General features: G+C 40.3%; 1 protein-coding gene across 7 annotated transcripts in view; it reads left to right on the top strand.

Annotated features, from left to right (window-relative positions):
• Window positions 1-13,707, top strand: part of LARGE1 (LARGE xylosyl- and glucuronyltransferase 1) — a 291,854-nt gene that overhangs the window by 253,706 nt on the left and 24,441 nt on the right. For all 7 annotated transcript variants that reach the window (XR_011735698.1, XR_011735697.1, XR_010651410.2 and 4 more), the window contains exons 11-12: window positions 6,117-6,280; window positions 11,194-11,472. Coding sequence is in view for 3 of the 7 variants with exons in the window: in XM_065838648.2 (XP_065694720.1) it covers window positions 6,117-6,280; window positions 11,194-11,472 (443 nt within the window). In the remaining 4 variants the exon portion in view is untranslated. The remainder of the gene's footprint in view (window positions 1-6,116; window positions 6,281-11,193; window positions 11,473-13,707) is intronic.

Below are 13,707 nucleotides of genomic sequence, written 5' to 3'. Positions count from 1 at the left end.
GGTATGGAGGATAAAAAAATCCAGATTCATACATAAAAGGGATAAAAGCTAGATCAAAGGCAGAAAGAAAAGTTTTCATTGAGGTTCTGGAGAGAGAGTATTTTGAGCAGGAAGAAGAAAGGACTGATGGTACCTGTAGGTATAGGGAGCTGGCAGAGTATTGAAATAAGAACCATGGGACTAGAAACAGAGCTGTGACTGGCTTAGGCCGTGGAACGTGCCACACCAGAAGGAATAGGGCTAGGAACAATCTGGGGAAACAAAAGCAAGGACACCAAGCAAGGCACTGTGCTGCAAGGGAGGTCTGGAAATAGCGCAGGCAAGAAGGCTTGGCAGGGCTTTTGCAGAGGACTACCAAGATCTGACATCTGCAGCTGAGATCAAGAGAAGTTGTACTTCATATGTACAGACCTAGCTAAGGTATTAGGCCTGCCTAAAAATTGGGTTCTTGATTGTGTTGATTAGCCTTGAGAAAAGGAGGCTGAGGGGAGACCTTGTCGCTGTCTACAACTACCTGAAAGGAGGTTGTAGCATGGAGGATGTTGGTCTCTTCTCCCGAGTAACTAGTGACAGGACAAGAGAAAATGGCCTCAGGTTGCAGCAGGGGAGGTTTAGACTGGACATTAGGAAAAATTTCTTCACAGGGTTGTCAGGCATTGGAACAGGCTGCCCAGGGAAGTGCTGGAGTCACCATCCCTGGAGGGGTTTAAAAGGCGTTTAGATGAGGTTCTTAGCAACATAGTTTAGTGCTAGAGCTAGGTTATAATTGGACTTGATGATCCTGAGGGTCTCTTCCAACTGAAATGATTCTATGATTCTATGTTTTGCAATCAAAATAAGCCATTACTTCCATTTAGCAGGAGTATTAGCTACTTTTTACATGCTGCAGCAGAATTCCTCATGCTAGGTAGGCTTGCTCAGACACTACCCTCTTTGTCCTTAGCACAGCTTAGTTCCACAGAAGGGTCAGTTTGACCCATAGCAAATGTACAAATTTTTATGGCATGGGAGGAATAAAGGTTTAATTGATGTGGGATTAGTCTGGCTTTTATTACTAATCATTGGAGAAGCCTGAAGTACTTTATGTAGGTCATCCTAAACAAGACTCCTCCCTACATCATCATCTGCTTTGTCTATGCCACACTGTCAAAGTACTAGATTCTGCAATCCAGATTCCCTACTGGTGGGAACTGGAACAGCTACCCAGGAGGAAATGAAACTGCTGCGGTTTATAACCAGATTATAGTTTCATCCTGGGCTGGTGTTATTTTTCATCTCAGTGGCTAAGCTGAGTTGATTTTGTGCTATGAATCTTAACTGCACACACCTGGCAGAAGGAAAGATGATCTGAAAGTTAAAGCTTTTCATCTAAGCTGTTCAGTTCCTGTCATGTTAGCATGATACTGAGTGAGTTAGTGACTTAAGCCTAGTGTCATCTCACTTCACCTTAAACACTAGACGAGAGAGAGATGCCTACATTAGGGCTTTTATCCCCTTCCCCAAGATCTAAATAGCCTCCAGACGCAAAACACTTTTTGTTGGTGGTTTTGTAAAAAGATCGCTAATCCCTAAGAAAATACTTCTGATCCTGGATTTTGGACCAATCTCATCTGAGATGAATTCCTGTAGATTTTGGTGGGAAGTAAATTGTTTCTGTGACATAACAGTTAAAAAAAGCTAAAGCCAATCACAAATTTGCCTTAGGAAGGGAGATAGAAAACAGCACCTCGTATCATACAAATGTATTAGTCAGACAATTAGACCTGGTAAATCATGACAATTTATAGTACTGTTGAATACCTTCTGGCCCGCCTGTGCCTCTGGCCAGCCTAGCTTCAAAAATTACTTTTCCTGAGATGAAGTCTGATCACCTGCCACAGCTGGTTGCCCAGAGAAGTAACTTAGCATATATTTTTTAATGTATTTGTCTCTTTGTCTGGGCACTATGCATGTCACGGTTGCCATTTTTATTTCTAAAGCAAGTAACATCATGATGCTAATGAAAGCACGTCTTGTTTCCCAGTACAATATTTCCTAAGAGAGTATCTACCATGCACAGTCTGAGAAGAATACATTTTTCAACTGTGAGAGTGTTTCCTAGAGGTGACATTTCCCACATGCTCAGTGGCAAGTAGCCTTAGCATTGAAAATCCTGTAGAAACAGTGAATCTTATGCTAAACAGGTATTTGCTTACGAGAATACATACTGTCACTCTAAGGTTAAGAAGTCTTTGCTATATTAGGTGTATTGTTGTAAGTATAATGGAGGGATACATAATGGTGATGCCATCTTTTTATCAAATCCAGCTGACACTAAGGTCCTTATTTTGGTGGTACACTGTGTTTAAGTAAGCCTCTGTTTGCATAGGTCTGTCAGCATTCCCATTATAAACCCATATTTTCACAAAGACATAAAGTGAAAGCAAACCTTAAACCAAGCTATAAGTTCTTTGTCTGTAAATAATGGATCCACACAATATGCATGCTGTAGGTAAGATTGTATCATTGGAGAAATTTCATGTGATCGTGTAACTGAAAATAATAATAGGTAGCTCAGAAAGAGAGACATTTAAGGATATATATGTGCCTATCTTAGACTACTCCCTGTCTTTTGAATATCGTGCGTCTTTAACATTTTTCATTTTAAATTTGTGTGCAAAAATGGCATATGAATGTGTGCAATATGTATCTATAGATTGTATGTGTCTCTCCATAGTAAAGAGGAGGCAGATTTTTTATGTGTATGTGATACTGGGGCATGAGTATCTGAATGTATATATTAGGGGGGGAACAAAAAAAGTGAGAGAGGGAGGAGGGCTCTTAACTTCACAAAGCAGTGGGCTACAAAGATGATTAGGGACCTAGAGCACCTTTCTTATGAAGAGAGACTGAGAGAGCTGGGTCTGTTCAGCCTGGAGAAGAGAAGCTGAGAGGGGATCTTATCAATGTTTATAAATATCTCAAGGGTCGGTGTCAAGAGGATGGGACCAGACTCTTCAGTGGTGCCCAGTGACAGGTTGAGGAGCAACAGGCACAGACTGAAGCACAAGAGGTTCTATCTGAATGTGAGGAGAAACTTCTTTACTTTGAGGGTGCCAGAGCACTGGAACAGGCTGCCCAGAGAGGTTGTGGAATCTCCTTCTCTGGAGCCATTCAAAATCCACCTGGATACATACCTTTGTGATCTGCTCTGGGTTGCCCTGCTTTAGCGGGTGGGTTGGACTCAATCTCCAGAGGTCACTTCCAACCCCAACCGTTCTGTGATTCTATGATAAAACTGTGCAGCACCCAGCTCTTGGTCCTGCTAATCTGTCCACACCATACTTTTAGCTTCAGTGAGATGGTTTTTGAGCTTATGGGTTTGCTGGACCAAATCCAGAGTGCCAAGCATGTCCAGCATTGTTTCCAGTAGGATTTTTCATATGGATAATCACATGCTATTGCATTCCAGTGCCTGTTGCCTCACCATTGCAGGATAGGCCCATCCTCATTGTGGACTGCTTGCCACATACTCAGTGACAATACTACAGGCATGTCCTGTGTTGGTTATCCTACCCGAAGGAGCACACCTTAACTAAGCTGTGTTTGCCCAACCTGCAGAGCACAGCTCCTAAGGCTGCCTAGCAGTTCAGGCTCATGATACGGGCAGGCAAGGATTGCATAAACCTTCCTGCAAAGTGCTGTTGGAGCTGCTTCTCTGGTCCTGCCCTGTGATGCCCACAGCCTGTGCTTGGGCAGCCTGCCTGCACTCAAGTGGGGGTTCTGGGGCCAGAGGCTCACCATGCCAATGGTCCTTCTGGGGGCTGCTCTCTCCAAGGGGTACAGACACATCTGTCTCATCTCTTCTCTTGGGTCCCAGCACTACATACAGTCCTGAGTCATGGGAAGTGCCAGGGAGAACCTCACGAACTATCAGCATAGCTGCAGGCTCAGAAAAAGCCTGACCCTACAAAATGCAGGAGAAAGTGCAAGATTTCCCTGTCCCTGAAGCAGAAGGGAACTTTTGCTGTTTGCTGCTCTCCTTCACCTCTATCACCAACTTTGTGACTTGGTGAGTTGCACCGTTAAAATACTACTGAGGCCTCTAAGAAGCTGCATCTTGTCCTCTCCCACCACCTAGGACTCTGTAGTGCACAAAGCCATCATTTAGCCCCACATGTGTTTATATCCTCTTACCTTGCAATACAAATGTGATCTCATAATTATTCAGTGACTACTGCTATTGTTTTAACCATTTAAATTTCAATAATTTCCTTGATAATTCTGTAAAGGACATACTGATGTCTCTTTTCAAGGAAGAAACAGAAAGATACAATGTTCTTTCTGGCCATTGTTGTAAATATTGGGTTTAATTAGAATATTGTTTGAATATGGTTTGGAAAACAAAGTACAAGCTCAGCTGAATGATGATTTGTAAAGCAGAATGAGTGAAACTCTAAGAATACGTAAAAGAATTCCTGATTTCTGCTCCACCAAAGGAGATCTTGATTTCAGTAGAAGTTTTACTTGAGTAAAGACTTGTCAAGATTCAGACTGTAGTCTTTCTAATAGCAGTCTCTCTTGAGGGACGTTTTAAGATCTCTGCAGAACAATAACACAGAAGAATGAGAGCCTGATCCAAAACTCATTGAAATCAAAGGAGGTTATTTCCATTATTCAAAAGAAGATTGTAGACTGATGTACAGGAAAATATCAGGAATTATTTCTTCAGACTTCACAGGAAAACATTCAGCTGTAAGCATTATTGTTGATGGCAACCATTATGCTCGTAGTTCCAAGAACAACAGCTCTTCTTCTTAACACAGTATTAGAACAAAAAAATACCTGAGTTTTAATATTTTTCTTCTTGAAGATGGTGAAACTATTACCTTAAGTCATTCTGAACAGGACAAAAAGATTTTAAAATCTAAATGAATGTCTATAATTCAATAATCTGATGCATTAAACAGTTTTGAAGTGCGCTGTGATTTTTATAAAAACTTGTAAAATTCCTGTATTTTTCTTATTTTCATATAAATATGTAATTCTCCTTGTAGAATGCTTTTAAGAAATAAAATATAAAAATGATACCTTTATTAATAAACCCACATTTTAGAGCAACACAAATGGAAGTTAACCAGTTACGACTAAATGCAATTTTCATCTTTGTTACATTTTGTTGTACATTTTACAGCAGGTAGGACTGATTTTCCCTTCTAAGTGAATGCATTTTCAAAAATTTAGACAGATATTTGGCTTTAAAATAATGTAGTTCAGGGATGGGATTGGTCAGCTGCATGGACATTTGGTCAGTTTTTCTCTTCCTCCTTTCCCCAGAGCTAAACTTCTATACTTTTGAAGCTACGTCTCTAAGTGACTCAGTATTGGATTCCTTTGAGATGCTCATTTTGACTTTGAAGGGGCTTGATTTCCAAGGGAGCCAAAAACTACCAGTTCTCTGCTAATCTGCCATTCTTGGGATTTCTCAAACTAGATACTCAAAGCATAAATCCCTTAAGAAGTGTAGGCTTAATTCTGGCACCTCTGCAGTTGAAAGATTATTTTCCTTGCAATATTGAACCAGTGCAGGTACATAAATCTCAAGAGATGGAATACTGGTCAGTTAAAGATGTTGCTTTTCCAGCTGTCTCTTCATGCTGCTGTTATGCAGCAGTTGCTGTTCTCCAACAGAGGCAGCAGAATGGGAATTGCTCAGTCCGGTACCTACAGCCTTAATCTTCTACTCAGTCTTGTCTACTGGAGTTGTATGTCTATGGGTAGTTTTTGAAACTCTGCTTCTAATGAGGAAAGACATTATGCATCATGTTGGAGCATTAACTCCGAAATTTGGGGTTTATTAGACTTGTGATCGTTCACTGTTTCATTGCTAGTCTGGATGTTGAAAGTATGTAATACAGATAATATATATGATATATAGATCATAATGCAATGGTCTGTCTGCATTATCATTTACTTTACAAGTGCTTTCTTCTAATCTCTTGCCAAGTGACTTGCAAGAGTGAAGCTTGATAAAACACCACTACTCTCTATGTTCCAAGTTCCCAAGCTCCTCGTTCTCTCTGAATTGCTAAAATAATTATGAAGAACTTACCTGTATGTCGACTCTTGCCTTACAGCTCCAGAAACAGCTGTCTGAGCTGGATGAGGATGACTTATGCTATGAATTTCGTCGAGAACGTTTCACCGTCCATCGCACTCATTTGTATTTTCTACATTACGAATACGAGCCTGCTTCAGACAATACCGATGTAACTCTGGTGGCTCAGCTGTCAATGGACAGGTAGGGAAAATCTCTTCTTCATCTGGAAGCGTGAGACAATCAGTATTTTCTTGGAGAGAAATCCAACCGTCTAATGCTTTAGGGAAAGAAAAAACTCACTTTCGCACTTTCGTATAGAAACTTGGATTATCAGCCTGTAAAAACCTTCTTGACTTAAAAGTAGCACGTGTAGATATTACACATGTATCCAGAGTTCAGCTCTGAAGTGCACACATGAATGTTCACAAGAGGCTGAATACTGGAACTGCAGGGGTTTTTACTTGGCAGGATTGCTAAGTTTGTAATAGGCTTAGACAAGCAGTTGTAGCTGACCAAGTTTTTACACACAGTATTTTCTCATTATATAGTGTTAGTTTTGCTTTCATTGGCATTTTCCTTGCAGAAAATTTCAATCAGTGACTTTCCTTACAGCAAAAATAAAAACTAAACATTTTAGTTTTAAATTGGAAAGTAGAAAATAAACTTTTATTTTTAATGTGCTAGCGTGAAATGAAAAATCTCCTTTTGAGAGGAGTCATTGCATTTTTATATAAATGTTGATTTTCAGAATAACATTTCCAGTTTAACTCTTTTTCAACTGTCACTTCTGATGTAAAGTGGAGTTTCACTGGTATTTCATTTGAGAAAAAAGATCCATTTTATGACAAGTTCCACCTGCACCTTTCTGATTCCCACCATTGCAGTTGTTATTTTTCAGAAGCTCTGGAAGTGCGGTCTGGATCAGTCAGCTTTGTGAAATTTTAAAATGTCCATCTCCTTTTTCCTCCTGCTTCTCTTTGTAGTTACTGCTATCAGAGTGGGTTACAAAACAGATCAGAACTCCTTGAATATTAGCCAGAAATGGGTATTTCATTTAGCAGAGCACATACAGAATACAACGTGACCCATGAATACCACCACTGCTACACCAGTGGAAGGAAGGTCAGCAGTATTCCAGGAGGGTCAGAGGAATTCAGATCAACAAGACATTTACAGCCTGTTTTAAAAATAAATGCAAACGAATGACGGCTGTTCTGTTTCACCGGTGCCTCAGCACTGCGTCCTGCACATTGTGTTATGATTTGCTATGCACATCAGTGTCTGTTCTATTGATTTTTAATTGAGGAAACATTTCTTAAGTGTTCACAAACCTTTGAGTAAAAAGCTAAAGAAATAAATTAAACCAGACCCTGAGCGAGTGCCACAGTAAATTAGGAAAGCTGGTGTGTGCACATGGTATATTTTCCCCCCAGAATTTAATTCAAAAGGCTGAACTGGGGCTCAGTGCTGATTCACTGGCACTGATGCAAAGTCTGAGCATCTGTTTCCCTTTCTGGATCCTCACTGGGGCACATGTTTTTATTGATAGACAGAACCACACATTTTTATTCAGGAAGAACAGCCCTCCTGATACAGTGCACGAAAAATCTTCCCTGCTTCATTGCTGTGTTGCTATAAATTATTGATTTGAGTTGGAAATACTTTCTTTCAGCTAAAATCAATAAATAATATCATACCAAAGAACTGTTTAGCTGCTTTGTTTTCTTTCACATCTTTCACTTACTGCCTTTTTTTGTATCTTCTTTTAACCACTTTTATTAAACTCCTCAAATATAGCTGTAGATGTTTAAGAATAGTATCTCAGATAGAAGATGGCATGTACATAAACCATGTGCTATACACTACTTTTCTGCATCGTTCTTTCAAATGATTATCCGAGGAAGGGCAAAAAAGCAGCTCCCAGTGTCTCCAGTAATAGTCTTGTTGTAGCTGAGACTGGCCTGACTGTTTTGACAGGCTTTACATTTGAGGAATGGAAGAGACGGATGCAGTTTACGAGCTACCATTTTATATCTTCAGATAGAAGCTTTGAGACAGACTTTGTCCAGTGTTGTTCATTATTGGTTAATTGCCACATTGGGTACTGGTGTGACATTTTCTTGGATAAGGGCTTGGTTGCATCGCAGGTCAAGGGATGTTATTGTCCCCCACTACTCTGCCCTGGTGAGGCCACATCTGGAGTACCACGTCCAGTTCTGCCCTCCCCAGTTTACGAAAGACAAGGAATTACTGGAGGGAATCCGGTGTTGGGCTGCAAAGATGATTAGAGGTCTGGAGCATCTTGGATCTGTTCAGCCTGGAGAAGAGAAGCTGAGAGGGGATCTCATCAATGTTTATAAATATCTCAAGGGTGGGTGTTAACAGGATGGGACCAGACTCCTTTCAGTGGTGCCCAGCAATAGGACAAGGGGCAACAGGCACAGACCGAAGCACAGGAGGTTCCATCTAAACATGAGAAACTTTTTTGCCTTGAGGGTGCCGGAGCCCTGGAACAGGCTGCCCAGAGAGATTATGGAGTCTCCTTCTCTGGAGACATTCAAAACCCCTCCGGACACATTCCTGTGCAGTCTGCTCTGGGTGAACCTGCTTTAGCAGGTGGGTTGGACTGGATGGTCTCCAGAGATCCCTTCCAACCCCAACCATTCTGTGACTGTGGTTTTCAGGTATGTATTTTGACTGAGCAGCCTTTTTGAAGGCACGGTAAGTACCTGGGTTTCAGAGATCAGAGCAGGAGTTAGAAAAATGTCAGATCAGGATGTGGACAAGGAAAGGCACGATCGGCATTATGCTGCTTGAAGTCTGGATGAGAATGAGATGTAAATAGGTTGAGTATTCTTAAGAAGAAAAGTGAAAAAAATTATTTCACAAAACTATTGAATTTCAGCAGAATTCTGTTGACTGAAACAGACCTTTAAAAAAACTTACCAACTAAATTATGATCTCATTATTATGCAGCACAGGAGTGTATTTATTTTTATTAGAGTCCTTAAGAGAACACTTTCCTCAAGAGTGCTAACAAAACCAAAATAACTTGGTCATGTTGTGCTTAGAAACTCGTAATTCTAAGTTTTATGGTCAAAGGAGGCTATTGTAACAACCTACAGAGAGTAGATTATGGAGCATCACCCAGCAGTCCCCGAATGAAATTCGTGCAAGTGGAGCCTGTCAGTAAGACCTACGCAGCAAAATGGAGCATTCTAAAGGAACTAAGCTGTCCAGCTGGAAATTTATACCAGCAAAACCCAGTTACCATTTAACTATCATGAAAAGCTTTGCAAGCATTATCAGGTATGCTGTTTAAATAAGTTATGTATGCCATTTGTCCACTGCATAGAGTCCTTGAAAGGCATTTTGCAGCATTTTTTCCTAGGCAAGTATTCCATTTTTATAACGCTGCCTTAAATCTGAGTGCTGATGAATTTGAGTCTCCTGATTAATAGGTCTTCACCATGTTGGAAAAATGAAAAGGGAAAAACAAGCAAACAAAAAAAGTATTTTTCTCTATTTATTATTTGTACAATAAAAAGCCTAAAGCCTTTACATACTTTTTAGATCTTTTTAATCGATTTGTGCTTCTAATTTGGCTGTATGTTTCAGGCTGATAATAACCTTTGTTTCAATAATAGATAAAAAGAAAATAATGTACTAGGTATAGACCAATAAATGTAATATATCTAAGAAAAAATGATTGTATCATCTTGGATGTCATCACGATCATTCAGAAATGCAGGAAAAGTTATTAATGTTAAATCAGAATGTGTATTTGCTGGTATATCATTCCTTTCTGCTGCAAAGCTTAGGGAGATATTAGGAGGGGGAAATTATTCTCTGATTACGATGATGCAGAAAACTTTTCTTGTGTTATGTATAAATATTAATAGGAAAAATGTAGTCATGTGGATCTGGAAGGGAGAGAAGATAATCATGTTATGTAGTCTACTCTTCCTAATTTTTCATAGAATATCTGACTAGGCTGTATAGGTACGTTTCCCTTGTAACTCAAGAGGCTTTGTAATCAGTCCTTGCTTTATTTTTGGATGGCATATCTTAATCTCTAGGCAATTCTCTGTAAATTTCCGAAAGCGCTTAAATTATTTTGGCCAGGCTGGGTTCGATTTACGTTTGTATATGAGATCTTTTGTTGTTGTTTTCATCGATAGTGTTGTAACTGTTCGAAGTTTTTAAAAATATAGATTGATACAACCTGTTTTAAAAATGATGTAATGAAGTTTGAGATACTGCTAATATATATACAAAATAGTACTTTAAATGGTGTTTTTTTCTGAAATATTCTTTTGACATTCCACAGAACTGCCATGTCTCTCCCTCCTTCTCTTCTTAATCCCTGCATATAGTAAATCCCATTTCTATCAGTGTGTCATCCTTTTGCCCTTTCCCTGACAGTAAGTTTTTTTTCTAGTCAGTGCAAATGTTCACATAAGTCTGTATTCCCATGACTTTCAACAGCTTTTAAGATCTGACTAAGTAGCTTGCAGAAATTGGAGGAAGGTTTTCCTAAACAGGAGGTAAAATGTTCCGTGGGTCTGTACACCTTTCTTCTCCACAAGTGTGTGGAAGAGTGCTGCAGTGTGATAGTGTGTGAGAACAGCTTGACTTGAAGTGTGAATTAGGCACCAGACCCTGATTAAGATTACGAGACCTCTGTCCTGTAAGTAGATCCACGTGGACAGATCCTTGCAACTGATCAAAGCTCCCATCAGATTAAATCCCATCGTCCACGTGGGTCTTCCTGCAGCATCAATGCTTTAGGCAGAAAGGATGGTATTGATTTCACCAAGCTTTAGGTATCTGAGTTGTGGGTGTGTGTATCTGAGCCAGGACCACCTTAGGCTCCCATGCATTCAGTGGAGAGCAGTAGGCATAACTAGGGTGCAGTCCATCTGTCCAGCAGGAGACATCAACTCAGATGAGATGAATTGTGCTGTAGAAATATTTATTGCTTTCCACAGCATACAAAGTGACCTCAATCTGTCTCACCTAGAGATAGATATCTATGTTTGATCAGATGAACTCAGGCAAAGAGTCCCAGACAGGGAGACAGCCTTTTCTTATTCTCACCCTTCCTCTTTCAGGCTCCAGATGCTTGAAGCCATCTGCAAACACTGGGAAGGTCCAATCAGCCTGGCACTCTACCTTTCTGATGCGGAAGCCCAGCAATTTCTGCGCTATGCCCAGGGCTCAGAAGTACTTATGAGCCGCCACAATGTTGGTTACCATATTGTGTACAAGGAGGGACAGTTCTATCCTGTGAATCTACTGAGGAACGTGGCCATGAAGCACATCAGCACACCATACATGTTTCTGTCCGACATTGACTTCTTGCCCATGTATGGACTCTACGAGTACCTCAGGTAAATGGGCAGTGGAGGGATTCCCACTGCTGCCCTCATTTTCAGCCCCTCTGCACCCTACCTTTCTCACATATTCCCAAAATAGTGCATTTTGAGCAGATCTGAAAAAGGCAGCTTACAGGTGTGACAGTGCACAGCAAGGCACAGAAATGTTTAGAGTAGAGCAAGAGACTGTAAATGGAAATAAAGCAATACAGTTATAAAAGAAAAAAATCAGGTCTAAATGTAAGCACTGTTAGCCATGAGAGTAATTGCTTCAGAGCAGCAGAAAAATCAATTTGAAAATTGAACTGGACTAAGTATTATCAAATGTGCAAGAACATCCTGTATTAGCAGAGATGTGAACTGGGCGATTCCCCTAAATGTCCCTGGTTCTTAATGTCAGTGACAGAAAAAACATGCAAAGCATTACTGAGCTTGTTGTCCTTGTGACACACTCTTAATCCAGTTCCATATCTTGAAAAGAGGGTGATGGTCTAACCAGCTCAAAAATATGACAGCAACGCCAGCACCCGTCAAGGCAAAATAATTACCATAAGGAAACTGGGAAGAGTAAACCTCAGTGTGTGTCGTGTCATAATGAATGTGAGCAGATTGGGCTGAGCAAACTACAGACCTCTGATCCATTAACTGATTTAATAAAGACCTTTTTCCCCCTGCAGAGCCTGGTCATCTGAGGCCAGCATATAGAGCAAGGAGGACACCCTGTGGCCAGACAGGGGGATTTCAGTTCCTTGATCCTGACTAGTTTTGTTTTTCATCTTAGTAAAAGTTGATCGAAGTGTCCAGGGAGGGTCTGTCTGCAGGTGACCCCTTTCAGTCCACAGGTCCGGGGTTTTGCAATGTAAGGAGAAATATGCCTTTCAATATTGTAAACTTATGGAGAAATTCCTTTTTTTCAAGCTTAGCAACTCAGTAAGAATCTTCTCACTTCTCTCTCACGTAGAGAATTAATTGCCATTTTGAATTTCTGCGTCCATGTAGGAGGCCAAATTCACTATGGCTTTTAAGACGCTGGATTTCAGTACTATCCTTGAAGGTTTATCCCACTGTATCAGCTTGTTTCCAGCTTATGTCAGGGATATTTCTTTTTGACTTACTTTATGAGGGCTCAAAAATAATTCTGTCCCTTGCACAAATTATCTGTTTCAAGATACGTGTAAAGATTGTTGTTGGCTTTTCTGTTTTTCGATGTTAGTGTTGCATACTTGTACATTTCTTCAGATCAATGCTGCACACAGCAGGAGTAGCAGCTGTTGATACTGCCCTGTAGTACCAAAAAAGCAACTTGTTCTTCTGTGCAGCTTCACCAGCACTAAAAGGGAGAAGAGAGAAGCCAGAATAGTGTACCATAATATACTTGACACGCTAAAACCAGATAAATAGTTCTCACGTGGTGATAATGTATTATAGGACTAAAGGCACAGTGATACCTCCAATTGTTGCTGTTTCAGGAAAAAAAGCAAAAACAAACAAACAAAAAACCCCACCATAACAAAACACCCAGATTTGCACTGAAAGCTGTTGCATCCATGACCTTGTGTTACTCCACATGCCTTTTCTGAGGTCCATACCACCTTAACTCTGACTGTGCCTCTGTCTTGCCTGGGAATATCAAAACTGCTAATCTATTGCTAGCAGCTCTTTAAAAAGGGATTGGATTTTTTTTGCATGTGTACTAAAGGCTTTTGTTGCTTTTTCAATAATGATTTTTCTGAGCTAAATAGCAGGGAAGTGCAGTGAGATTATTTTAAATACAGATACCCTGTATCTTTCTGCATTGACTGTTCCCACCACCTCTTCAAGTAGTTGTTTAGTGCTATCTGAGTGGCAGAAATTGTTTGTTTAAAGAGATGTACAAACATTTTCGCCTTCATTTCCTCATATAGAACAACTGTAAGCAAATGGGAGTGGTGTGGTGGTTCAGGAATCGCTTTGTACAGAATGAGCCAGACAAGTCCCTCTCACTTGCCAGTTTGCTGACTTACATGTATCATATATTGTGTCTCTATAGACAATATGTTCTCAGAAAGAAAACAATTTTTTAAAACATTTCAACAGATTTTGAAGATGGTGTATGTGACAGGTTGTGGCCAGTTTTGAAGGGGAAGCTGAAGGTTGCCCATCCCTCTAGGTATTTATTGCTAGCACTTGGATTTGTGCTAATTGGGCTTTTTCACAGCTGCTAAGTAAGACCATTTCAATGCTCCATCAAACCTCTGTTTTGTCCCACCT

The sequence above is a fragment of the Patagioenas fasciata genome, chromosome 1, assembly GCF_037038585.1.
Source record: "Patagioenas fasciata isolate bPatFas1 chromosome 1, bPatFas1.hap1, whole genome shotgun sequence".
Classification (NCBI taxonomy): Eukaryota; Metazoa; Chordata; class Aves; order Columbiformes; family Columbidae; genus Patagioenas; species Patagioenas fasciata.
The sequence above is the reverse complement of the archived record's forward strand: the minus strand, read 5'-3'. Positions and strand labels throughout refer to the sequence as shown.